This window comes from Dama dama, chromosome 3, assembly GCF_033118175.1.
Source record: "Dama dama isolate Ldn47 chromosome 3, ASM3311817v1, whole genome shotgun sequence".
NCBI classification, from domain to species: domain Eukaryota; kingdom Metazoa; phylum Chordata; class Mammalia; order Artiodactyla; family Cervidae; genus Dama; species Dama dama.
In genome coordinates this window covers 18,506,956-18,534,204 of record NC_083683.1, presented here as the reverse complement: position 1 = coordinate 18,534,204, position 27,249 = coordinate 18,506,956, and the positions used below count along the sequence as shown (strand labels likewise).

The 27,249-nt window shown below is 45.1% G+C and overlaps 1 protein-coding gene and 1 long non-coding RNA gene across 4 annotated transcripts in view; both read left to right on the top strand.

Moving 5' to 3' along the window:
* The first annotated feature begins 10,655 nt into the window (after nucleotides 1-10,655).
* LOC133041318 (uncharacterized) lies at nucleotides 10,656-14,978 on the top strand. Its single transcript, XR_009689217.1, has 2 exons — nucleotides 10,656-10,811; nucleotides 14,860-14,978. It is a non-coding gene; the product is annotated as an uncharacterized LOC133041318 (long non-coding RNA).
* A 902-nt stretch (nucleotides 14,979-15,880) lies between these two features.
* The window catches only part of LOC133043543 (cyclin-Y-like protein 1), a 34,310-nt gene continuing 22,941 nt past the window's right edge, over nucleotides 15,881-27,249 (top strand). The window contains exons 1-2 of one of the 3 annotated variants that reach the window (XM_061124475.1): nucleotides 15,881-16,293; nucleotides 26,969-27,043. In XM_061124475.1, the coding sequence (XP_060980458.1) occupies nucleotides 16,062-16,293; nucleotides 26,969-27,043 (307 nt within the window). In that variant the 5' untranslated portion in view covers nucleotides 15,881-16,061. Of the gene's footprint in view, nucleotides 16,294-26,968; nucleotides 27,044-27,249 lie in introns of those variants that run through there. The other 2 variants (XM_061124492.1, XM_061124484.1) reach the window with 2 other exon arrangements.

The following is a 27,249-nucleotide window of genomic DNA, read 5'->3' as shown; positions in this document are numbered from 1 at the left end:
TTGTTGCATATGGCATCATTTTATTCTTTTCTAATGGCTGAGTAGTATTTCATTGCCTATATGTACCACGTCTTCTTTATCCACTCCTCTGTCCATCCATCCATCTTCCCATCCATCAGTCACTAGACTGAAGTGAAAGTGAAAGTCGCTCAGTTGTATACGACTCTTTGCAACCCCATGGACTACATAGTTCATGGAATTCTCTAGGTTTGAGTATTGGAGTGGGTAGCCTTTCCCTTCTCCAGGGGATCTTCCCAACCCAGGGATGAAACCCAGGTCTCCCGCATTGCAGGCAGATTCTTTACCAGCTGAGCCACAAGGGAAGACCAAGAATCTTGGAGTGGGTAGCCTATCCCATCTCCAGGGAATCTTCGCAACCCAGGGATCAAACCCAGGTCTCCCCCATTGCAGGCGTATTCTTTACCAACTGAGTCATCAGGGAAGCCTCAAATTGTCCTCACTCACTTGTACCCTAGGCCGTAGCAGGGAGCCCTCTGGGCCTCAGTTCCCCCTATGGTACAGAGGGGGCCCACTTGAGGCCCCCAACTCTCAGGCTGAGAGTGAAAGTCACCTCCCCAGCTCTGCCCACTGCCGGGCCCACTCAGCTCCCTAGTGTGCATCCAGACTCTCAGTCCAAGCAGCCTGCTCGTCCCCTCCTCCGGTCCTCCGGAGTCTGCCTCCATCACTCCCCATTCGGGCTCCTCCTTGGTTCTCCCAGGCCCCTCCTGTGTGATGTGGGCCCTGATCGGATGGAATGCCATGTGAGGCCGAGGCCACAGGGCTCCATAGTCAGGGATGTGACTATATCTCTGAGGTCCGAACAGGGCTGGACACCGCACCGGGCTGGGGGCGCTCCTGGAATCGTCACCCTGGGGTTCCGGAGTCCTTCCTCGTGTGTGTCCCGGCTTCCACCTGCTGCAGCTCCGGTCAGCTTCCTCTTTGGAGCCTCAGGGTGGCAGTCAGGAGGGTCAGGGGAGCGTAGGGAAGGGCTCCTGGCCCAGCTGAGGGGGCTGCACGCACTCCTACAAAGCTTCGTCGCGTTGTTTCGGGCGGCTGAGCTGTTGATGGAGAAGCTGGAAGCAGCCTGGCAGGGAGTGGAGAGGCGCCCCTTGGAAGAGAGGAAGGAGCCGTTACTTGAGCACTGAGGTGGCTCTGCCGCCGTCTCCCCGGAGCAGGATGAGGAGGGACGGAGGCAGGATGCCTCTCTTGACTCTCCGTCACAGGAGGCTTGTGGTTGGACGGGGAGCTCAGAGAGGACCACCCAAACCGCCGCTCTCCCTGGGGACCCCCTGCCCCACCGGGTGAGATGGGCCATCCCCATTTGTGGGGTGAGGTGCCTTTGGGAGCCCCAGAAAGTCTCCCTCACTCAAACATCCCGAGACTGCCCTCCTAGGGCTTCCAAGTGACCTGAAAACAGCATTTCCCCTGGGAGGTCAGGAGCAGCGTGTCAGGGTGGAAGGGGTCTCGGAGCCACTGGGATCAAGCCCTGATGCCTAGGTCTCACCCTCTGTGCTCTCAACTGTGGAGAATGAGAGGGTCCCCGGGCCCCACCGGCTGACTCCAGGTGGGCCCGGAGAGGTGCCCTCTTTGTGAGCAGAGTCTGAGGGGGCCCCCCGCCCCATGCAGGTGCGGTCAGGCCAACACCCCCTGCATACCTTCTTCCTCGCCTTGTTCATCACCGACAGATGCCTTCCTGGAGGGGCAGGGCACCTGGGTGGGGTCCTCTCCACGTGACCCTCCCCATGGCGGGGTCTTGCCTAATCGATTCACCGTCCCACCCAGTGGCAGCTCAGGCCTGGACCCGGGGACCCGTCTGCTGGAGGTGGGAGGCCAGGGTGCTGACCCCCGAAGGAGCCAGCGCCACCCAGGACGCTTCTCATGCTTTGATCAGCCGACTCCATGCTGGCTGGGGAACTGAAGCGAAGCCCCCTTGAAAGGCGGATGGGTCCCTTGCCCTTTTGGAAGCCAACACGTTTGAAGGGACTTGGAATCTGATTGTTCGCCGATGGAGGCCAAGCTGCCGCACATGTAAATTTCCAATTAAAACAGAAATTAATCCTCTCCCCCAACTACCTGCTATCTCCAGCCGGATGAGCAAAAGTTTTATTCTGCTAATTAATGTTATCACCCGTTAGCTTTATTTACATAAGCAGATATAATTCACATGGCTTTGCAAAAGCTGATGGAGAAACTTAAAAAAAAATTTTTTTAAGTTAAAAAAATTAATTACCTTGATCCTCCCTCTTGCATTCTAATCACAGACTTGCAGGGTTCTTCTTTGGTGCTCCCCGAAACCCCCGGGTTGGCACCTTCTTTGATGAGTGGGAGCTTGTTCCAAACAGAGAGAGGAAAAAGTTGAAAATTGAGCAGCTTGGAGGGGAAGCCAGTACCAGTCTTCATATGAAAGGCCCGATGGATGTGATAATTATTTACGGTTTCTGGTGTTGGTTATTTTTGTTACCCAGTTAAATAGACTCCAAATACCACATTAAAATCTTGCAAAGATCCTGGCAGATTAATAAATCACAGCAACTGCTCGGCATTTGGCATGGTTTGGGGGGAAGTTTGAGTCTGTTTGGTGACTGCACCTTCAGTCGCCTCCCTGCAGGATCCACGTCTGAGGGTCCCCCGAGGGGAGGAGCAGCCAAGATGCATGGGACAGGACGTCCCGGCCCCTGGGCTGGAGATTTCGTCCCTCCAGGGCTGTGTCGAGGACCCCGCTCAACTGTCGCTTTACCCTGAGGAAACGGAGACTCAGATGGTCAAACAGGCTGCCTGTTCACTGGAGACTGGCATAAAATATTACGCGTTGTCCTAGGTGGGAGCCGTGAAGTTGGTGTGACAGTCAGTCATCAGACACTTGGAGAACTGTGCTCTGGATCAGTGGTCCGGCCTTTTTGGCCCCAGGGACTGGCTTCGTGGAGGACAACCTTTTCACGGCTGGGGTGGGGGGCGGGGTATGGTTAAGGTGGTAATGTGAGGGTGCGGAGCGATGGGGAGCGGCTGGTGAAGCTTTGCTTGCCTGCAGCTCACTTTCTGCCGTGTGGCCCGGTTCCGAACAGGCCACTGATGGATCGGTCTGCGGCCCCGGGGTTTGGGGACCCCTGCTCCATATGACCTGTGGGTGTGAACTTTTTAGTCTCAGCAGATGGAATCAAGACGAGGTCATAGCGGAGTGGGGTGACCACCGATTGATGGACTGCGTCCTCTCAGAAGAGGGAGGGCTGGAGATAGACACCGAGGAGGGTCGGCGTCCCGTGGAGACACAGAGTCTGCGGGAAGAGGCGGAGACTCAAGCCAGGACCTCATGCCAAGGAGGCTGGAAGAAGGAACGGGCCCTCCCTACCCCAGGGCTTCAGAGGTCCACCTTCTAACACCAAGTTTCCAGATTTGTGTCTCCAGCCCGGGTGGGGATGAGTTTCTGTTACATGAACTCACCCAGACTGTCCTAGGAAAGCAACACAGCTCTGCAGAGTTCCCTGTCTGGAGCGGGAGACAGACAGACAGATCGTCAATACTCCCGGAAGCATCAGGAGTCTCCTGGGGTGGGCGGAGGAGTGCAGGCTGCCTGCTCCAGCCCGGGGGTCAAGGAGGGCTTCCTGGAGGAGGGGAGGCTGGGCTGAGGCTGGGTGCTGGCAGTCAGCTGGGGGCTCAGGCTGGCTGTCTCTGCACAGTGCCCCAGCCCCACACCTCTGCCTCTGCCACCCTGTGACCTGGCTGCACTTCCACTGATTCCCCCCTTGGACGTCCGAGTCCACCTGGGGACCCCACCCGTGGCCCTGCCTGTGGCCCTGGCCGTGGTCCTGGGAGGCCCTCTGAGCACCCAGCCCTCTACTCCACCCTTCAGTGGCCTCCCACTCCAGCCACGGAGCTGGTGCTCCTGCTTCCTTCCCCCACCAGACCTGAAGCTCCTCGGGGCCTCACTCCACACCGTGTCCCCTGCCTGTCCCCCTCCCACAAGTGCCTGGCAAAGGTTGGAGACTCTCCGACGGGGCCCCTCTACCTGGGGGGTGCAGGAGCCCAGGGAACCCTTGGGTGCCAGCCTGGCTCTCCCTAAGTCTGAGCCCTGGGCTTTGTGGAATCCGCCTCCCCTCCAGGGCCTCACGTGCCTCAGGGCTGACGTGGCCGTGGGGAGGCCTTGGGCAGTGCTGAGCAGCTGTGGGGCCTGGGCCGTGCGCCTGTCCCCTATCCCAGGTCAGTTCAGTTCAGTTGCTCAGTCGTGTCTGACTGCGACCCCCTGGACTGCAGCACGCCAGGCCTCCCTGTCCATCATCTACTGCCTGGCGGGGGGAGGCCTGACCGTGACCATCCCCTCCCATCAGCCAGCCTGCACCTGGGATCAGACGTCACTCTGATCTGAGGCTGGGGCTTCTGAAGAGCTCCGGACAGGTGAGAAGGGACAGGGCTTCTTTCAGGGGACATGAAAGTCAGCCTAACTTTGAAGAAACCCCCTCCCCACCACCCCCACCGGTGTGGAGAGCAGCTGCCAGAGTCTGAAACAGCGTCCTGTCCCCAGAGAGATTTGGGTGTGTTTTTTTTCCCTCCTTGAATGAAGGAAAGAAATGATGCTGAGTGGAGACTAATTACGCAAATTGAGGCAGAAATTAGTCGTGAAAGGGGGAGGAAAGGAGATCAGCTAGGAAGTGCCCCTACCCCCAACCACCGCTCTGCCTTCTCCTCCGGGTCGGGCCCCGGGATGCTGTCATCAAAGTGGTTCTGGCTCTGATGGCCTGGCCCCTCCCTGCCCCCAGTGAGGGCCCCAGGGGTTCTCATCCCCCACCTAGGGTCTGCCAAAAAACAAAATTCTACAAATTTTGCCTCCTAGCCTCACAAGGGTTTCCCAGGTGTCCCTAATGGTGAAGAACTCGACTGCCAAAGCAGGAGACCTCAGAGACATGGGCTTGATCCCTGGGTGGGGAAGATCCCCAGAAGGAGGGCATGGCAACCCACTCCAGTATTCTTGCTAGAGGATCCCATGGACAGAGGAGCCTGGTGAGCTACAGTCCATGGGGTCACAAAGAGTTGGACACAACTGAAGCGACTTAGCATGCTTAGCACTAGCATCATAAAATGGTAAAAATATCTTAAAGGGGCAGAGCCATAGAGTTCTTTTTCTTTCCTCTTTTAAAATTATACTATTTTATTTTTTGGACTAATTCAACCAGGAAAGACTGAATGACACCTGTGAGCAAGTGAAAGCAAATGCAGCTCACCCATCACTGTCTCCAAGAAGACCTTGTCGACATGCGGGGCGTCTGGAAATTCTCTTCTTTTTGGTGGAAGCTGTGGCAGGGATGTGGCTGTTTGCACGCTGACCCCCTATCCCATGAGGGCCTTGGTACCTCCCTGAGGGGGCTGTTCTCAGGGGCAGACCCACTGAGTTGTTTGAGGAGCCTGGAGCCCATTTCTGAGCTTCGGGAAGTGGTTCTATATATGCCTGGGTGTGGAAGGGGCAGGTCAAATGTGAGGGGCCCACTGGGTCGCCACTTCAGAGTCACAGTGGGTCACGTAGACGGCCAGAGGGATCCCCTTGAGGAAAACCAGTTAACTCTGAAGAAAACTTTTAGCCCCAAAATAATTTATGGAGATATAGTTCACAATGATATATAGTTTATGGGCTTCCCTGGTGGCTGAGCTGGTAAAGAATCCATCTGCAATATGGGAGACCCTGGTTCGATTCCTGGGTTGGGAAGATCCCCTGGAGAAGGGAAAAGCTACCCACTCCAGTATTCTGGCCTGGAGAATTCCATGGACTGTATAGTCCATGGGATTGCAAAGAGTTGGACACGACTGAGCGACTTTCACTTTCATAATTCACATACAATACAATCTGTCCACTTGCAATGTACAATTCATGGTTTTAAGTATATTCACAGGTGTGCTGTCATTTTTAGAACATTTTCATCACTTCACAAAAAACCTCAACACCGCCACCCCTCAGTCCGCACCCCATACCCTTCGCAGCCACGAGTCTGCCCTCGGCTCTGAGCGTTTCCCGTTCTGGGCGTTTCCTACAAATGGAATCACACGTGTGGTCTCTTACTGAACCTCTTGTTGTCAAGGCCCATCCACGTGGGAGCCTGGGTCAGGGCTTCATCCTTTTTTTGAGGCCAAATCACATCCTGCTGTGTGGATGGACCCGTCTTCACCAGCGCCAGGTGACGGGCCTTCGGGCCGTTGGCACCTTTGCTGCGGATGCGGCTGCCGTGGACATCTGTGTACACGTGTTTGTGTGGATGTGTGCGTTCGTTTCTCTTGGGTACACACCTCGGAGCGGCACTGCTGGTCACATGGTGACCCCACTTTACCTTTCAGGGGACTCACCAGGCTTTCCCAAAGCGGCTGCATCATTTTCCGCCCCCACCAGCTGTGTGTGAGGGTCCACTCTCACCTCCTGCCCAGCCCTTAGCATCTGTTGTTTGATTCTGGCCATCCTAAAGGGTGTCATGTGGCATCCCATTGCATGTTTAACAATTAAGCCAAACTTTCACAAACCTGCTTGAGCCCTGGGCCCCACTCTGAGGAGCCAGGGTGTAGGACAGGGTGTAGCCCCCCTGTCGCCCCTCGGGACATGCTGGCCTGGCACAGGGATGCTGGGGGTGGGTGTGACCTTGCGAGTTGGCACCCAGGGCTTGCATGGGGCGTTGCTTAGTGTCAAGTAAACCCTGATGCTTCTGGGGAAGGGCACACAGACCTTGGCATATACCTTGTTTCAGAAACAGGCAATAGCAAACAGCGTGTTCACTCCACCTACTTCCCTGGAGAAGGGAAGATCCTCGTGAGATGGGATCAGATGGGCCATTGGTCCCAAGTGGAGAGTTTCCCTGAAGGGCTTTCATATTACTATATTATGGGGGTGGTTTGTGGATATTTCTTCTGCACATCAAACACTTCACAGTATACATTCACATGGAAATTGCTAGTTAAATGTAGCAGCTGTAGAGCTTCCCCGGTGGCTCAGTGGTAAAGAATCCACCTGCCAAAGCAAGAGGCAGGAGTTTGATCCCTGGCCCCAGAGGATATCACATGCCATGGGGCAACTAGGCTGGCGTGCCCCAGCTATTGAGCCTGTACCCTACAGCAGGGGAGCCGCAACTACTGAAGCCCATGTGCCTGGAGGCTGTGCTCCATGACAAGAGAAGCCGCCACAAGGAGAAGCCCATGCACCACAATGAAGAGTAGCCCTCTTAGCCACAATTATAGAATGGCCTGTGCAGCAATAAAGATCCAGCACAGTCAGAAGTAAATAAAGGGGAAAAAAGTAGCAGCAATAATAATGTTTGGAGTTTTGTGTTCATCAGTGGTTTCGTTTTACAGGACACTTTTTTTTTTTTTTTGCTGAAACCATAGATTCTAAGTTGCTCTGTCAAGGTAATCGCTAGAAAAATAAGCTATTCTTAGCATATAAACTTTAGGAAATTTCTCCTACTACTCTTCTCTATTTAATGTATTATATGTTGTTTTCAAGAAACAGTCTGCCTGCAGTGCAGGAGATCCAGATTCGATTCCTGGGAGGGAAAGATCCCCTGGAGAAGGAAATGGGTACCCACTCCAGTATTCTTGCCTGAAGAATCCCATGGACAGAGGAGCCTGGCGGGCTACAGTCCATGGGGGTTGCAAGAGTTGGACACGACTGAGCAACCAACAACTATCATCATGTTGTTTTCAAACACATAAGTGGAGACATCACAAAATGAACATAACCTATGGCAAATTTGTTTCTGCACAAATCTGTGTTTTTTTCTAGCTACCAAAAAACTCAGAGACCAAGCGGGGAAAGGAATTGTTTGAATGGCAGATAGTGCATAAGACTTAGATTTGGTTACAGTATAAGTTTAGCATAATACATTATAAGGTGATGGCCTGGATGATCTTCAGAGGTTGATGAACTTCGGTGAATAAGTTAACGTTGAGGTTTTTTTTTTTTTTTTTTTTCTGATTTAAGGAATGTTGTTCACCATACCTCTCCTTTCCTCCTCTGTATTTTTAGATTAATACACTTACTAGGGAAGCAAAATACAGCGGGATTACATACCTGCATCCAGTAAGAAGTCTGACTCTCCTGAGACCACCACGTGCTGATGGCTGTCTGGCTAGTCCCAGATGTCCCAGCCTTCAGAGACTAGGCATCTGACGGGAGAGTGAGGAACTCAGCTGACAGCCAGAGCAGACCCTCCAGCTGTGTGGCCCTGCATGAACCGTGTCCAGCAGCTAGATCCATTCCAAATGAGGCCCGAACTCTTCTGGGTCAGAGAGGGGTGGTCCCCACCGTGCCCTGCCCTTGAGGACCCACAAAATTGTGAGCATTAGAAAACGACTGTTGTTTACATAGATTTTCATTGGTGTACAGTTGCTTTACAATCTCATGTTAGTTTCTATTGTACAGCAAAGTGAATCAGTTATATGCATACATATGTCCCCTCACTTTTGGACTGCTGTCCCACTTGGGTCTCCACAGAGCACTGAGTAGGTTTCCCTGTGCTACAAAGTCGGTTCTCATTAGTTATCCATTTTATACACAGTAGTGTGTATATATCAGCCCCAGTCTCCCAACCCATCCCACCACCTCCCCTTTCCCCTTGGCGTCCCCATATCTGTTCTCTATGTCTGTGTCTCTATTTTTGCCTTGTAAATATAGTCATCTATACCATTAGAAAATGACGATTGTTTTTAAAAAATGCTCTAGAGGAACAGAAACTAGAAGGAGAGGCACACACACAGACACACACACAAAAAATAGAGAAGGCTGAAAAGTAAAGAATAATTGTATCAGTTCTCAAACTGTGCTTGATGGTACACTTAGTCCAACTTTTTCACTTTTCCAACTTTTATTATTCATTTAGTCATTCAAGAAAAAACATATTGAGCCTGCTGCAAGCCAGGCATTATACTTTGTGCTGGGGACACCAAAAAGCTGAATAAAATAGCTCTGTCCTCAGGGGAATGGCTAGTTTAATGAGGATGTCAAGCTATTACCATACAATGGGATACAAGGCTGCTTTAGAGAAGGAACTGATTGCCCTGAAGATGCAGAGGTTTCCTAGCTTTAATAGTCAGAGAGCACTGCAGAGAAGGTTCTGCTTGAGATAAGCCTCAAAAGAATGAGTAGAGGTTTACCAGATGGCCAAGGTGGGACAGGGCAAATTCTGTGACTACAAAGAACAGTGAATTCATTTTTGGGACAGTAGCTTCAGCTGCTCCTGTGGTCTCGATTTTTCCTTGTGTCTCCTGGGCAAAGCATTGATTGCATAACCAGAGAATTACTTTCAGATGAGTATTTGGTTTTATCTGCATGATAAGTATGACTGGAAAAACACAGGTCATGGGGTGTATGGCCTTACTCAACCTAGGCTTGTCAAACAAGTGCCCTACATAAGCTAAAGTTACTCAACATAGGGGACAAGGCCTTAGCCCTCCCTACCCCCTACACCCCCACCCCCAATGTAACCTGTGTTATTGGTTTGTTTGTTTTTTCCCCAAGTGTGCTGTCTATTCAAATCTGACTCTTCAGACAAGTTCCCTGGCCCCTACCTCCTTCCAGTTTGCTGTCTTAATCCCTTTTGATAGAAAAGTTCTAGAAGTATTTCAAGGTGAATGCCATGCTATGAGGATAAAAATTGATTTGTCTCCAGAAAAGGGCAATAGATTCATATGAGAAACATTTCATGTCCTAAAAATCCGTGAGCTTTGTTTCTAGGAGACAAACTTGGTGAAAAAGACATCTTCAAACTTTTCCCTACTGCCAAGTTTAATGAAACTCCTTTTTCTGCAGTGTTTCTAACATCAACTTTGTTTCAGGAGGCCGTTGTCAAAAAGGCTAGGAGAAACTGAGGGGAACATGGTGAACCACTGCAAGAAAATGGTTCTAACTTCAATAAGGCAACTTGGCCAAGGATTCCGTTTTAAGTGTATAAAATTAAATGGAAGTGCAGAGAATAAACGTCTTAAACATCCCAAGATAACACACAAGGGAAACAAGTGGAAATAGTGAAATTTGGAAATGCTGGGGGAAAAGAGCGTTGGCATGATTAAGAACAAACAACTGAAAGCATCTACTGTGAGTGTTTTTAAAAATCTCTCTGCCTTGTTCTAAGTGGATTTGGCAGTGAATTATTTCCTGGGTAAGTATAGAGGGGAGGAGCTCTCTTATGAGACCAGTTAAGTATAGACCACATACTGTTACAGTCTTTGGAGCTAGGAGCAGCTGGCATCTGCTTTAGGAAACCAGCAGCCTGAACAAGGCACTTCCAGAGGAGAACGGCTCCTCTACCTTCGCTTGGAGGTGATCAGAGGAAGCACTGGTGGGCTGAGAAAAATTTGAGATTTCCTATCATATTTAGACAAATGAAACTAGAAGTAAATAAACCATTAAATGGCAGAGGAAAGTAATGGCCCCAAGAAGGCAAAAGGAAACCCCTTGACTCTTCTAGAACTGCAGACTTTTCCTAGAACTTGTCTGAGAAAATGCTTCAATATTTGGGACAGTGACTTGTCCAGTGAGCATTCATTGCCCTGATGGTATGGTAAACTAACGACTTTTTCATTTTTTTAGAGCATCATTTCAGCTAAATTTGCATTCTCATCTCAACAGACTCACTTGACAGAAGGAAACCTAGATGGTGTGAGAAGAGAAAGAAGGTGGGAGAATGGTTCAGAAGGAGTAGGGAAGGAAGAAAGCTGGAACAGACATGGGGTAGTTTATTACAATATGACTCCCAGTATTGTCTAATGCCCCCACTTACTCCAAAATCTGGATTATAATGTTCTGAAGTCGGGAATGAGAGAAGTCAAGTTGTTCCACATGAAATCAGGTATAATAGTAATTCTCAACTCTTTTGTTCACACATGCCACTGAGAATATGATGATAAGGGTAGACTCTACATCCAGAAAAAAATGTACCTATTACACACAAAATCTTCTTTTATAAGACCAACAAGTTGTAATACTCAGGATAGAATCCAATTACTCACAACACACACATATAATATATAATCCTGTTTACTTGACCATTGTGGACTCTTTCTTGCATCTGACCTCGTTTCATTCTACAGTTTGTCTTTCTCCATTTTTTTGTCCTTTTAACTTAAGAAAAGATCATTATAGAACTCCTTGTATAACTTTTTCAAATATGCTTGCAAAAGGCTATGAAATTTTATCATGATCATTCTTACTTTAAGTTGAAATTTCTCTAATCTTTCCTTACAGATTGTTCCTTACAAAGCGTGCTTTCAATATCTAGTTTCAATGTCTAGTTCTCCCTTCTGCATTAGTTACTCAGCTATATAATTACATTTTCTGAGCCTCCCTTGCAGCTATGTATGCCCATGGGACTAAGCTTTAAGCCAATGATATGTAAGCACTGTGCTATGTGGATTTCTGAAAAAATCTCCCTTCTACTCCTCCACCCTACCGTCTAGAATGAAGACACAATAGCTGGAGATAAATAGATATCCTGGGCCATGAGCTTGAGGGGTGATGGATAGGACTGGTTTGTGGACTCCCTTATCAGAAGATAAATTTCATGAGAATAGGGACCTTGTTTTTCTTGGTCAAAGCAACCTAAACCTGAACCTAAAAAGTGTGGCTTATAGTAAGAGCTCGGGAGCGTGCATGCTATCTCTTCAGTTGTATCCCACTCTGTGGGACCATATGGACTGTAGCCTGCCAGGCTCCTCTGTCCATGGGATTCTCCAGGCAAGAATACTGGAGCGGGTTGTCATGCCCTCCTCCAGGGGATCTTCCTGACCCAGGGATTGAACCTGCATCTCCTGCATTGGCAGGCAGGTTTTCACCTCTAGCGCACCTGGGAAGCCAAGAGTTCAGACGCTGTGCTTAATTGCTCAGTCATGCCTGACTCTGCCACTCCATGGACTATAGCTTGCCAGGCTCTTCTGTCCATGAGGATTCTCCAGGCAAGAATACTGGAATGGGTTCTTTGCCCCACCCCAGGGATCAAGCCTAGGTCTCCCACATTGCAGGCAGATTCTTTACCTTCCGAGTCATCAGGGTATTGAACAGCCATTAAATGAATAAGTTGAATTAATGAATGCATTTACTCCAGATCCATGTAAAACAGGGAATGTTCATACATCAGTTGGCATATGCAAATATCAGGTTCTATCACAGAATCAGACTCTAGCTTAATTCAAACGTCATTACTGCTCTGCTTCCCTTTTCTCTCCCAGATTTGCCACAGTCATAACAGGATAAGGTTTTTTCTCACTGCCCTCCAATGTTCTTCTAAAACAAAATATTTTCAAATCTATTAATACTTTCATAATGGTGCTTCTGAATAATTTTTCTGCTTAGCAAATTTAAAATTCTTTAATTTTCAAGGTCATGCCTATCTATTTTTGTATGTGCCTGATGTTAAATGCAGGCAGTGTTTTGAAACTTAATCTTAGGCATTGTCCCAAGTCTATAAGAATCATCCAAAATGGTAGCTAATGACATTCCTAGGACTTCAGACAATATTATTATTGTCATGGAATGTAGTCACTAGGTCCTAAGGATTTAACGAGAAGTTGTTCACTGAAACTGAACTTCCTTGAATCCTTTCCCATTCTACCATGGTTTCCCACATTTCAATATATTGCCTATTTTTGTATCCAAACCTTACTTATATCTTTTAAACAATTAAATATTAATCATCTTTGCTTCCTTGATTTTTGAGGTGACCTTTCCATCCCGGTATCCTTTTAACAAAGGAGAATACTCCTTCTGGGTTTTTTTCCTTTCCTTTTGGTCTTATGTGTGATGAAAGGGTTTTGTAAAAGTTCACATTTTTGGCAATTACATGTAATTCCTTAATTTTTTTAAAAACTCTTCCCCCTTGAAATTTGTTGCTATTTCTTTTTACTATTTGGAGGAACAAATGTTCCCATCATTCACTTTTGTGACATACCTGTTTTATACCCTAGCTCCTTGGTTTTTTTTTTTTTGGTTTTTTGCTCAAATTTATTTTCAACTTTTCTGATTTTGAGGGAAGCTATCATTTTCTTTTTATTAGGTATATCAAGCTTTTCTAATGTTTAAACTTCTTTACACATTATCCTCACTTTCCTGGAGTAGCTTTCCAAACAGAAGCCTATTATAACAGAGAAAAATAGAGGTCATCAGATGAGCTCTTCTTAAACATCTTCTCTATCAGAAATGTCTCTATTCTGACAGACCCAAAACAGGCATCTGTCACCCAGGCCCTGTTTCCTTCCTTGCTTTTCTCTCAATCCAAAGCTAATCTATGTCTGCCCTGGAGGACATCCACTTCTGCCTTCTTGAGGACCTTGCTCTGTCAATTTTCCCATCTCCTCTAACCTCAAACTCCTTTTTTCTCCATCGGCTCATACCCTTTAACATATAAATATACTCACATTTTTTTTCCATCTTAAAAAATTATTAACTGCACATTTCCTTCTAATGACTGGCACATCTCTCTTCTCAGTCAAATGTTTGGGAAGAAAATCCTTGTCTCCACTTTATCACCTCCTATTTATTTCTTTTACTCACTGCTTGCCTTCCAGTTTGCACCCATCCTCAGTTACCCATGTACCACGGTCAGTGGTATTTGTAACTTTCCTGCCCTCTGGACAACACTGGACTCTGTTTAGGGAATTACAAATTAGAGCTTCTACTGGCCAGGTACTGTTCTAGGTGCTCTGTTCCAGAAAAGAGCAGATGTGATTTCTACCCTCATGGAACTCAGCTGATCAGCCATTTCTGATTAATACACAGGTCCCTTGATTTCCACTTCTTCCTTTGGCAGGTTTACTTACATGCCATTTAAATTTCCCTATTTTTGAAGTTCCCTCTCTTCCTCCCTTCATTCCTTTCCTTATTATACATGTCTTCTCGAGGCAATTACTTCTACACCCATGGCTTCAACTACTTTGTATGTACTCCAATGACAATTTTAATATTGTTCTCATTTAACAGTTTTAGTTTACATAGGACATGTCATTTACTAAAACCATAGATTCCAATTTGCTCCATGAAAAATATTATAGTCTTAACTGTCAGCACAGCGTTAGGGGATTTCCCCAACTACATTTTAAAATTGATTTAGTATGTGTTATTTTCAAAAACATAAGATGGGATATCACAAAATGGACTTGGCCTACAGAAGTTTACATCTAACTTTCAACTGGAGAGCTCTAATTCCATGCTGTCATTAACAGAGCCCCAAATGATCTTCCTCCTCAAACCTCTTCCTCTTTCTGCACTATCTAGGAAAAAGTCACTGTGCTCTCCCTAGTTCCCTAAGTCAGAACCCTAGCAGCCATTTTTGCCTCTCTTTTCCCCCTCTTGCTCGGTATCTAGTCACCAAATGACCTCAAATCCTTTCCCACCACACCAGTCTCTGCCACTGCCTTTAGTTTAAACTCACTCCGCTCTTAGATGCATAAAAAGTCTCTTCATTGCTCTTGTTTCTTCCATCAATCCTCCTTATTGTCCAGAGTGACCTCACTAGAAACCACCTGATTGTGACTCCTTAACGTCACAACATTCAAAGGCTTTCATGTTTCGGGGGGGAAAAAAATCAAGCTCTTTACCCCAGAACCTACTTTGGGGTTAGACAGATCTAGGTTTGAATTTCAGGTTCAAGTACTTGGCAGCAGTGTGAGTGACCTCAGACAACTGGACTTTCTAAGCCTTTGTTTCCTCATGTGCCTGACGGAGCTCATCGAGGGCAGGGCTACTGCAGGAACACAGTGCCTAGAAAGTGGGAGGGACTAACCAATGTTGAACAAGGGAAAGAATTTTAAAATCCACTTCAAAAACTTGTTCTCCCTTAGAGAAAATCCTATGCCACTTCCAATCAAATTTGACTTCTACCTCTATTTTCTTATAATCACAATAAGGTGCCTTTGCGGATCCAAACAATCGGAGACCAAATCCTGGCCATACCCCTGAGCAATCATGTGACCTTGGGAACATATCTTTACCATCACCTTCATTAAATCAAAACCGTGGTACTTCACTTTGAGACTCTTCAGTTTTGTATGAGAAAATCGTGCTTTATGCTTTATGTGACCGGTGAAAGTAGGGAAACCTGGAGACTCGGCCGTGGAAGAGAGAAACAGCGAGAAAATCGAGTTGCTGAATCCCAGCGTTTCAGAGTTGGGAGGGAGGAGTTCGGTCCCTAATTTACCGATGAGGAAGCGGAGGGGTGACGCGTCCTCGAGTCTCATTCAAGACACGGACACAGCTCTTTATTGAGGACCCGGGGGATTGCTATGGTTAAACTGAAGGCGGAAACTAACACTCTTTAGAAGTCAATTTGAGAGGAGCATTTAGTTACAAAAAACTGTCAACAATTCGGGTGTAACTAAGTTCGTTGAGGAATGCATCAAATGAGTCAGCTGTCAGACCCGGTGAAACCGAGTTGCTTAACGGAACTGACTCTTTACTAACAAGCCTTCTATAGGGTCCACTGACTCTCTAGCTTCGATTCACAAACTCCCGCAATGCTTCCCGAAGGACCGGAAAGCTCCGAGTGCCGCACGAGGAATGGAAACAGGAGTCCGGGGCGCGCCACTCGAGGGGCGGAGCAGTCGCGGGGTGGGGGCGGGGCATTGTGAGTCACGTGCCTGCTCTCTGAGGCGGGCGCTGGGAGGAAACTCTGTGTGTGATTGGTCCGTCGTAACCAGGTGACCGAAGGACGCGTTCCGGTTGGCAAGGGCCAGCCAGGCGAGCGGCTTTCAGTCGGGAGGCGGCGGCGGAAGGAGGAGGAGCTCCGGCCGCGCTCTCTCCCGTCAGTGGCTGTGCGTCTCAGCGCTCGTCGGGTCCCCACCCCTTTTAAATAAGCCGGGCTGGTCGCCGCCTTCACAGACTGGTTGACTCCGGGGAGGCGGCGGCGGCGAGACAGCGCGGGTGCGGCCGGGCCCGGAGCCCTGCCCCGGGCCCGGCGGCGGGGCGGACAGGAGAGAGGCAGGCGAGGCCGCGTCTCCATGTGCGGCGCAGCCCCGGCATAGCCCGGGTCTGCCGGTGCCCGCCGCGCCATTGTTGGGGGAGGGGGCGGCCTCTGAGCTTGGCGGAGTCCGGGGCCGAGCGGAGGCGCCCCATGGGGAACACGCTGACCTGTTGCGTGTCCCCCAATGCCAGCCCCAAGTTGGGCCGGCGCGCGGGGCCGGCGGAGCCAGACTACGAGTCTGAGGTCTACGAGGCGGCGGCCGGAGACGCGGTGGCCGTAGCACCGGCACCGGCGCCGGCTGCCGTGGAACCCACCGAGTTGGATTTCCGAGCGGGTGAAGGCCACCACCTGCAGCACATCAGCGACCGGGAGATGCCCGAAGGTAAGGAAGCGGCCGGCGCCGTCTGCTCTCGGGCTTACCTCTGGCCTCCGCCGACCCCCAGGTCCCCCGGGAGGAAGCCGCCGCCTAGGGCTCCTTCCTGCCTGGAGTTGGCTCTCTCGGGGCTGGGCACCAAGGACGGAGGCTGGCCCTGCCTGGCGTCCCCACCCCTTATTCTTTCTCCGTCGCGTCCAGCCAGTCTTTCTCCCTCTTCTCTACCCGAACGCCCAATTCTTCCCCATTCCCTTTTCGCAACCCGACCCAAGACCCTCAAGTCTGTGGCTCCTGTTCGTGATTCTATTTAACGTCTCGTGGGACTTTGTAAATACTTTCTGATGTATTCTCTCTTTTCTCAATGAAAACTTAAATACTCCCATCTTCGGCGATATCCATCCCATCTTCCTATCCTTACCTATTCAAATGGTACCTAAGAGAAGGAACGAGGTAAGGATCTAGATACACTTCCACTCGTTAGGATAGTTGATACTCGGGACAATTAAGACAGATTTTAGGGTTTGTTATTTAAAATCAAAACTGATATCGACAGAGTTAGTGTGGCGTTAAGTAATATTCTGTCTAGAGTTGTCCTGATTGAAGCGACCTTATTCTAACTATAATCTGAAAACGATAAGAAAGAAAAAGGTTGGAGGGTGTCTTAAAATAACTGAACGGTGTGAAACGTTACTGCAACGGCTGCAGGGAATAGTTTTGTTGTTGTTGTTGTGTTTACCCAAAGACGATCCCACGGAGCTCTGATTAAGATTCCCACTTTGACACAAAAATGTCTTCAGCTCCCCAGCTTTAACCAACTTCACTTGCATGTTGCCTCTTCTAAGGGAGGATTGGGGGTGGTTCCTGAGACTGTTGGTCAAAAGTTTCAAAGGAGAAAAAAGAAATTCAGACTTTACTTTGTAATACAAAGATTTGGCAGTTAAGATGGCAGATCCTGCAGGAAAAGTTGTCTCCATGGCTACCTCTCCTTCCAACCCCCTCCTGCCAGTGGAATCCTATTCAACTTTTATAATGTTCAGGTAAAATTCTGAAGAGGAAGTGGCTGGGGGTGGGGGTGGGTTGTCATGGAGAAGAGGAGAGAGAGGAGAGGAAATGTTTGATTTTTTTTTTTCCTCTAGAATTTTGAAACTGGACGGCTCTAGGTTTTAAAAAAAAAAAAAGATTCTGGATAACACTGTGGCTCATTAATAAAGACTGTGTTCTTTAAAGTAGAAAACATTGTGCCGTGAAGATGTTAAAGCCCCACTGGCCCACTTGTTTCATTTAAATGCCAGAGAGTATTTCTTTATTTCATAGAGGAAATGTCTTATAGCTCTTCTATTTAAATTTTATTTGGGTTTACTTAATTTCTTTCAAAGTTAGAATAGGTAAGCCTGTGAACTCACCCATGTGATGGACATGGCTTTGTAAGTAGAAAGTACTCCCTTTTCAGAATAGTCAGATACTGTGAAAGAACAAATTATCTAAATTAATTGTAGCTTTAAAAACAAAGCTTGTGCATACCTGTGAAAACTGTTCAGCTTGTTGCTATAAGGTAAGCCTCTAAGTGATTTTAAAAAACAGTAGTAGGCTAGTGTAGGGAGACCAAAGTTGGACTTCTGTATGATTCTTTTACGATTTACAACGTATTTTCGGGTGTATTTCACCTGACCCTTCCATCTATAAATAAGGCCTGTAAATATTCTCCCTGTGATGCCAATGAAGAAGCCAAGACTTAGAGCTCTGAAATAACTGTGTAACATAGCTACTGAACAGAAGAGACAGACTTGAGAGTGGTAGATACACCAAATTCAGTTGTTGGGTGCTTAAAAAAAAGTTTGGAATGCACTTTTTATCTTATAATTTATCCATAAGATAGGCCTAACTCAACTTCAGTTTGGTTATTTCCATTTGAGTTTATTGTTCACAACTCAGAAGCAACACATACCTCTCCATTCTGTGTCTGTACATTTATTACAATGGATAGGAATAAAAGAAGTCGTGAAATAGCCTCAATTTACCAGTCAGGTAAACATGTTGGTATATTTTAAAGAGTTTGTTCTGCTGACTCGAATTGAAGCCGAGAATGCCCTGGACAGAGGGACATTAGGAGAAACTGGTAAGCGGGCAGGTAAGGTACGAAGCATTTAGTGAGGGGGAGTGCTGAGTCGGGAACTAGAAAAAGAGAGTTCATGAGCACAGAATTTACCTTTTTATGTTTGACATGATTGTTAAAATTTTACTTAATTTTGTCTCTCTTTTTTGGCATTCAATAAAGTGATGAGAGAAACCTCAATTTCAGCATTTGCCTATTATTAAGTTTCCATAGATACGAGGTCAGAACACGAATGTAAAGTGCAAGCACATCGGAAGTTTGCTCTTAATGTTTTTATTTCAGACAATTTTATATCAGTTTCCCTGGAAACTGAGAAATACCTGCAGTGATATAAAACATGTTGGCTTTTCAAAACCAAACATAAATGATGCTGTGTGTTTTTCTTCAGAAACCTTTGAGAAGAACATGATTTCTTCAAGCTGTTTCAGTTAACTCCTAAGAACCTAGAATAAATATCAGATAGACTCAAAAGAATTTTGTCGCTATCTTGCCTTTAACAGTGTATCTAATGTAGCTGATGTTAGTGTCAATAATAGAAAATAAGATGCTAAGGTCCTATTATCTGATTTTATTATTATGCATCAGCTTTTCAAACAGCCTTCATATTCTCCTCTTAGGAACTTTGCTCATTCTCTGGTGCAAGCTGCTCTCTCAAGTGATTCCTTCCTTCCATCCTCCAAGGAGTGGGTAGGGAAGGAATTGACAACGTAATGGGGGAAAACCTCTGAGCAACAGGTTTTTCCTCCTTTCAGTAGCTATTATAAACACTTTTTTTTTTTTTTACTTTTTTGATAACAGTAAACATTTGAGGTAAAAGATTTGCAAAATACTAAAAAGTCATTCACTCATACTCAGAATATCCAGAATTTTCATTAATATTTTGGTGTTGGTTCTTCCTGAACCTTTTGTATACGAATAAACAGAATGTTGTGTTTATTGTATGAGATTGTTCTTTGTGTGCCACGTTGTAGCTTTCTCTTGTAAAGTGAAGACGGGAAGCTCCTGGAACCGTGCTGACACCTGAAGCGTGCCCCAGGATGTATTTCCACGCAGCTGCATATAGCTGTGCAGTCTGCTTTTTACCACCTGTTTAATGGTTGGAGCATCATTCATTTACCCACCCTTTATGGTTGTCTTTTATAATCTCTTCATATTGCTTTAATCTGGGCACAGACATAAAAAGTGATGTATCGTACTTCCCTGTAGAATTCTGGTCTTGTGGCTTTGTCTTATGACTTAATTAAATTCATAGGGTGAGTCATTTTGTAGTTAAGGTATTTTAACATTAAATGTTCTTTCCCCAAATTAAAGTTACCATTGATTTTTCACTGAACAGTAGATTTCCTCTCTTAGGTTTTTGTGGGTTTTGGTAACCTGTCGGTGTCTTTGAGTCTGAGTAACTAAACTACCACTCGAAGAGATCTGAAATTAATGCTGGTCTTGGGTGACAGACACATCAAAGGACAGCATTAGAAGAAATCTTAGATGATGAAGGAAAATTGGGAGAAGCATAAATGATTTGGCGTACACTGAAATGGATGATTATTGGGCACGATTTAGGGGCAGGACAAACAGAGGTTATACTGACAAAACCCAAACCCTAACTCTGGTCTTTACTTCCTAGAGGTACCTGGGGCCTGTTGACACAGGAATAATGTCAAGTAGCGAGACACTGAGAAGAAAGAAAATGATGGTCATGGACTGAGAAGGGGGCAGTGTTACTGGGGGTGGTCTCCTTAAGTGACAGTGAGCATCCTAGGAGTGAGGGGGAGCCGTGTGAGGTCCTCAGAAGGAAATATGCTCGGTGTAGGCAGAGGACAGAAACAGGGTGGCTGCAGCTGAGTGAAAGAATGCCAGGAGGAATATCAGGGGGTTAAGGCCTTGTGTCTAGTAGACCTTGACAAGAAAAAATACGGATTTTAGTCTAATTGTAATGGGAAACTATTGAAAGGTTATATGCAAGGGAATGGTGATAATTCTTAAAGAAGGGGAAGGAGACGTGGGGAGAGGGGAGGGAGATCAGACGAGCTACTCTAACGTGGGCAGGGGTAGAATGAAGCAGGGAGACAAGCTAGGAGGCTGGTGTAGTCACTCAGCTGAGAGCCAACAGTGGTTTGAACAAAAAAGCAACATTAATAAGGGCCTAAAATAGGCTGACTTGAAGAAACTGAGTGAATCTAAAAGTAGGCTAACAACAATATGAATGGGATAAGTCACAGAAAAAGAAATGCAGATGGCTTTTAAGCATATCCTCACACATAAGGGAAATGAAAATACAACTACTGTAGCTTGTGTTGGGAGAAAATTCAGAAACTTGGCACTGCATTCTTTGGTGATGCTGAAGAAAGTTACATTCATATATTGCTGGTAAAAATGGGAAATTGGTCAACCCTTGAAGGGGAAGTTTGCAGTCTCACTTAATCCAGAGATCCTACTAAAGGAATTTATTCTGAAGGTATAGGCTGCATATGTTGCATTATCTTCAGTAGCAAAATACTGGAAATAATTCAGATGTCCAGTAAGGGACTGGTAAACTAGCACATCCAGACACTGAAGAATTAGGGAGCTGTGAAGGAGCTCTCTCCACTGTTAATGACTTCATCTCCAGGGGATGTTAACCTGAAAAAAAATGGGGAGAAAATATACACTAATCTCCATGACAGAAGCAGGAGAAATGATATGTATTTGCTTATTAAAGAAGAAAAAGGAAGAACACTAGGAGAAATGCTTGCCCTTGGGTACTCTTATCCTCTTTCCTTTAGTGGGTGGCCTGACTCAATGACTTATGAGTTTGCACAAACAGAATCATGTAGGACTGGGAAGCCTGGCGTGCTGCAGTCCATGGAGTTGCAAAGTCAGACACAACTTAGTGACTGAACAACAACAAAGCACTATTTATTTAAGATGTTATTTGGCTGAGGGTGATAAGTGGACATCAATTTTCCTATGAAATGCTAAATGTTCACTTTTGGCTTTTGAGTTAATTTGTGAAAGCTGTGATGTGTCATTTATTATGCTTTATATAGTATATCCCCTCATGGATTGCAGCCTTGTCATGGTGAAGGGGCTTGTGTAACTCAGTGAAGCTATAGTGTATGGATTGCTCTTGAATTTCATTTGATTCTTATCATGTTCTGAGTTAGGCAGTGTAGGGATTCTTCTCTGAGGTATAGAATTGTCCAAGGTTTTACTCATTTTTAAAACCTTGATCAGGACTGTAAATTCCATATACATGACATAGGGATAAAATTTATTGATGGCATTTTGTGCTCTGCTTTGAAATACTACCTTTTTTCTCGCCCCTTTTAGAAAAATTGTTTATTTTTAGGGTATTAAAGTAATAAAACTTGAAGAGTTAAAACAGTAACAATGTATGATGTGAAATGAAATCACCGTAGCTTGCAACCCAGAAAGGTTCTTAAAAGTCCAAGAAGCCCGAGCTAAGTACTCTTTAGAAATACATAAAGCCAGGTATACTTACCTGTCTATCATCTCTTGGTCATCATCATTACAGCATTTGATTGAGGATTAAGGTAAGGCAGGACTGAGAACCAAGTTAGAGGCAAGTTGAGAAGCAGTTTGGAAGCCAGGTTGGTCAGAAACTGGGGAAGCAGGTCAGTTGAGGGGGTTGCAGGAGCATGCTGTGTGCCCTCCGGTGAGAAAGCCCAGGTCAGCATCTGCTGGCAAGAACCGCTTGGCTAGGGTGTAAAGTGTGGACTCAGGTGAAATCACCGGATGACTGTAAGACATGAAATGTATTATTAGCCATAAAACTAATATACTGTACTACTAGGGGTGATAGGGCAGTTCAGTAAATGGAGTAAACCTTTAAGTAAACTGGAGCCCAGAAGTTGGCCCAGAAAATGCTGACAGTCCTGTTTAATTGCAATATATGAAGTGAAGAAGAACTAAAGGGCCTCTTGATGAAGGTGAAAGTGAAAGAGGAGAGTGAAAAAGTTGGCTTAAAGCTCAACATTCAGAAAACTAAGATCATTGCATACAGTCCCATCACTTCATGGCAAATAGATGTGGAAACAGTGGCTGACTTTATTTTTCTGGGCTCCAAAATCACTGCGGATGGTGATTGCAGCCATGAAATTAAAAGATGCTTGCTCCTTAGAAGAAAAGTTATGACCAACCTAGACAGCATACTAAAAAGCAGGGACATTACTTTGCCAACAAAGGTCCATCTAGTCAAGGCCATGGTTTTTCAGTGGTCATGTATGGATGTGAGAGTTGGACTATACAGAAAGCTGAGTGCCAAAGAATTGATGCTTTTGAACTGTGGTGTTGGAGAAGACTCCTGAGAGTCCCTTGAACTGCAAGGAGATCCAACCAGTCCATCCTAAAGGAGATGAGTCCTGGGTGTTCATTGGAAGGACTGATGTTGAAGGTGAACCTCCAATACTCTGGCCACCTGATGCAGAGAGCTGACTCATTTGAAAAGACCCTGATGCTGGGAAAGATTGAGGGCAGGCAGAGAAGGGGACGACAGAGGATGAGATGGTTGGATGGAATCACCGGCACAATGGACATGGGTTTGGGTGGACTCCGGGAGTTGGTGATGGACAGGGAGGCCTGGCATGCTGCGATTCATGGGGTCGCAAAGAGTCGGACTCGACTGAACTGAACTGAACTGAAGTCAGTATGTTGGCATTAGTCTCCTCCTGTCAGATGATTTCTTGGTCACTACCCTCTCTCTGATATTTTGACAGGGAAAAATCATTTATTGACAGTTTGACAGCATAATTTTAACACTTTTAGGCTTCAGTAATGCATCTTGTTTGTCCTAAGTTGCCTTTATTTTCATATTTTTAACATCTGCAATTGAGATGGATCTCACGATTGATAGAATGTTAGGTTGGAGGAAAAGTAATGTTCAGTGACCTGGTATTTTACAGGTTTCCTCCTGGGAGTGTTTATATTAAGACCCGAACTTAAATTTTTTTAGTCATCCTTTTTCCCCATAAGTCTATCATGCTGTCAAATAAGTTGCAATTTAAATTGGTAATATAAAAGTGATGGGTCTTAAAATATAACTTTAATGATAACCCCTAATCATAAGCTCAAGAATATTTCTCCTGGGTTAAAACATTCTTAAAGATTGCTAGAGAAGTAATTTTAGGAAGAATTCACATATAAAATGCACAGTAATTTCTCAAAATACCTCTAACATTACTGTGTGTGCTTGTAGGAGAGGGGATGAGGGGAAGTGTGGGTGGTAATGCTTTGCTTCAGAGTTGACAGTCTTACCTTTGTGACAGTGAAGAGTACGGTAGGTTTTTTTCATCGTCTCCTTAGACTCTTGGCAAAACAGTTAATGGAGTGTGCAGAAATATTGTGTGTATGTATGAGTTTACTGTCTAATGGCTTACCTGTCAAGTCTATTATAAAATAGTGATGTAATTTTCACTGGCAAAAAGTGCAAGTTGTATAGAAAATTGTTATATAGGCTGTAAACAGAAGATTAATATTTTCTGAAAACCTCATGCAAATTGACAGCAGTAAGGCCCTGGTATGTTTAGTATGTATGAATGATAGGCAGCTCACCAAAGTGGAAATGATGCTGATAATTATGGGAAAGTAGTAAAAACTGTGTAATCGAAAGAAATACAGATTAGATCTACAGTGCTGTTCCTTATTTATATTAGTAGGACTTCCCCCCTCCCCGCCTTTCAACTGTACAGAGCAGGGGTCGGAACTAAAACTGTCATGATTGGTAGTATTATACATTAATGTGGCCCCACCTTCTTCAGGAAGCAGTTTAGCACTGTACCTTGAGCCATGAAAATGATCTAACCTTTTGGCTTAGACATCCCACTTTTGAAGATCTTTGCTAAGGAGATAAAACCATTATTTATTTAAAAAGCTGTATAACAATAGATGAAAAGTTTCCTCATCAAAGAATAGAATGTTGTAAGTACCTAAACCCCAGCAATAGGGGATTGGCTAAGTCCAGCACAGGAATAACGCTTGATGGGCTGTTGTGTATTCATTAAACAGTAAATATGCAACAATCAGATGCAGAAGGGTTGTTAGTAACAAGAAGACATAAATTATACACTAATTAGAGCTTTTTCTAATGTATAAGGAAAACAACTAAAAGTAAGGGTTGTAAGTCTGTGGGTTAATTTTTAAATAGGGTCATTTTGTCTCATGCAAATTTTTGTTCATGACATTTGTTAAAGGAATGAGCAAGTGACTTTTACCTTTCCCCTCCTTCATTGTGATCATCAGTACTGCTGGTTAACCAGGTCTCTTTCAGTTGCAAGTTTGAGAAAATGTCTCAGAATAGCTTAAATTAAAAATTATATATATTGACTTTTATATAACTGGAGTTGAATGAGTAAATTAAGCAGTACTTGACCCAGGAGTTCAATGACCTCACAGCCTATCTCAGTTCTGCTGTCCTCTATTGATCTCTCCTGAAAAGCCTTTCCCCTCATGATGGCAAGAGGAGTGTCCAGCAGCCCCAGACTAGCTAAGGGTCCTAGGGCACCCCTCTGCCTTCTTCTGCTTCTTGGGAAGTTCCAGGAAAGCTGTGATCTATCAGTCAGTTCTGGGTCATGTGCCCACCCTTGAAACCTCTAGGGTAGGGTAGGGGGAGTGCCAGCTCTTTTCTGATCACTTGGGCAAGTTTACTTTTTTCCTGCGTGTTGTCATTTCTTTTATCCCAGCCTTCTTGCTTTCTGTATATAGATCCGTAGTAGCACATCATAGCATACCTGGAACACACCCTGGTTTGGCAGGGGTGTGTGTGTGTGTGTGTGTGTGTGTTTGGCAGGGGTGTGTGTGTGTGTGTGTGTGTGTATGTTAAAGCTTGCTTCTCTTTGATCCTGACACTTATTTTTCCTGGACTTCCATTGACTTACCATTCCATAAACCCTGATGAAAAATATGGCTACTTTGCAAGCATTTCTGCTTATTTTTTAGATTCCAGTGTAGTCTGTTTACTTTCTGGGACAGGTAAGTAGTCATGAATCCTTTCAGAAGCCTTAGGTCGAAAGTCTGTGCCTGTCAACTTTGTATATAACTGAAATAATTTATTTTCCCAATGTCCCACTTTTCAAATATGTAGGGGGGAAAAAACTTGAAAATAATTTTATGGGTCTTTTACATAAAACTTTTGAGTAGAATATTTTCTCCAAAAACAGCTTAATAAACTCCAAATGCAGTGAAGGAATTTTCACGAAGAACAAAGCAGTCGGTTTAGCTATGTAAATTTCTAGTGCTGGCAGTAACAATTAAATTCCCATTAAACCAGGAAGTCCCAAATTACTGTTCATGCAAAATTCTTTCTTTGGGGAAGAAAAGGCTTCTAGGTAGATAACATTTGTGAAATGCTGGGTCAGACAGAATTCACTATGGGACTGGTTAGTTTTTATTTATTTTTTCATTTATTTTTATTAGTTGGAGGCTAATTACTTTACAATATTGTAGTAGTTTTTGCCATATGGGATGGGGAACCCATGGTTAGTTTTTAATGTATCAATGTATGTATTCTTTTGATTCTCAGCGATAATGTGTAAATGACGTTGACCACCAAAGTCCCCTTTAAAAATAGGCCAATTATTATGTGGTTTGGGAAATGCTGCCTTAACTGTTGCTCTTTAAAAATCTTGGTCCAGTTTCTTAAAAGATTGTTTAATTGGTTTGAGGTGGACTTCACTAAGTAACTGCCCACAGGGCTTTTACGTTTGTTTTAAACAACAACCTTACTGTCCAGCATGGCAGCTTGTGCTTGCTTGATATTTCTGCCTAAATAGAAGACTGTCCCACCTTGGTGCAAGGTGAACTGCCAGCAGACCCACCTTTTTTATGTAGGTATGGGCAAAATTTTTTTCAAGCAGCCCTTTGATGTGCTCCAGGAAGTACTGTTACTGAAGCCCTCTATTAATCATGCAGCATGAAAGGAAGAAGTGAGAGTTTAAGCTTTGGAAATAGAGGGCAAAGTTAAAACTCACTATCCTGGAAGTGTTCCTATGGATCAGAACATTGAACTCTTATGTAATCCTCTTAAATCTGCCATGATGAATAGCCCCTAGATAAACGGCAGCCAACTAAATGAGTTCGTTTGTTGAGTGTAGTTGGAATTAGCCATTAGATTGTCTGAAGAACGTTTGCCAAAAGCAGCTCATTTGGTTATAGCATATTTGATTGATTGAGCTGGTATCTGATAGTAATTGACTACAGCATAACTTGCTTCTTGAGACTTCCTGAAATGTGCTAGTAATATCAGCTTAAAGAGAGGTGACTGAATTTTTAATCAATACGTAGGAGGGGAATCACATACATGATTTGCCTAAAAGTGGCATAGATTAGGTGCAAGTTAAAAAAAACCTAAGACATAGCCCTGGTTTTATTCCACATATATGGAGAATTTCTACAAATTTTCTGTTTCCCAATAGAATTTTTGTATTGTTGCCTTTACTACAGTTTCCTTCTTGTCATTACTAAACGCTCTTCTTAAGACTATTAAACTTGATTAAAATCAGCATGTAGCTGTTTTAAAAGTCATGTCTTTTTCTACTCAACTAAATTGTCACACCTTTTTCTCTTTTTCCTGTGCAGACTTAGCTTTGGAATCAAACCCTTCTGACCACCCAAGGGCAAGCACAATTTTCCTGAGCAAATCTCAAACGGATGGTAAGACAGTGTTTTCCCCCCCCTGAGAAAAAGATTGAAAACTGTTTTTGTTTTGTGTATTATAGGAAGATACAGAAAAGCACTTAGAATGGTTTAAATATTTTTTTTTCATATGTGATAATATTTTAATATGTGATGTTTTATTTTAATATGTGATGATACATTTTTCATTTAGGTGTCACTGTTTTAATGAGGAGAAACACCTA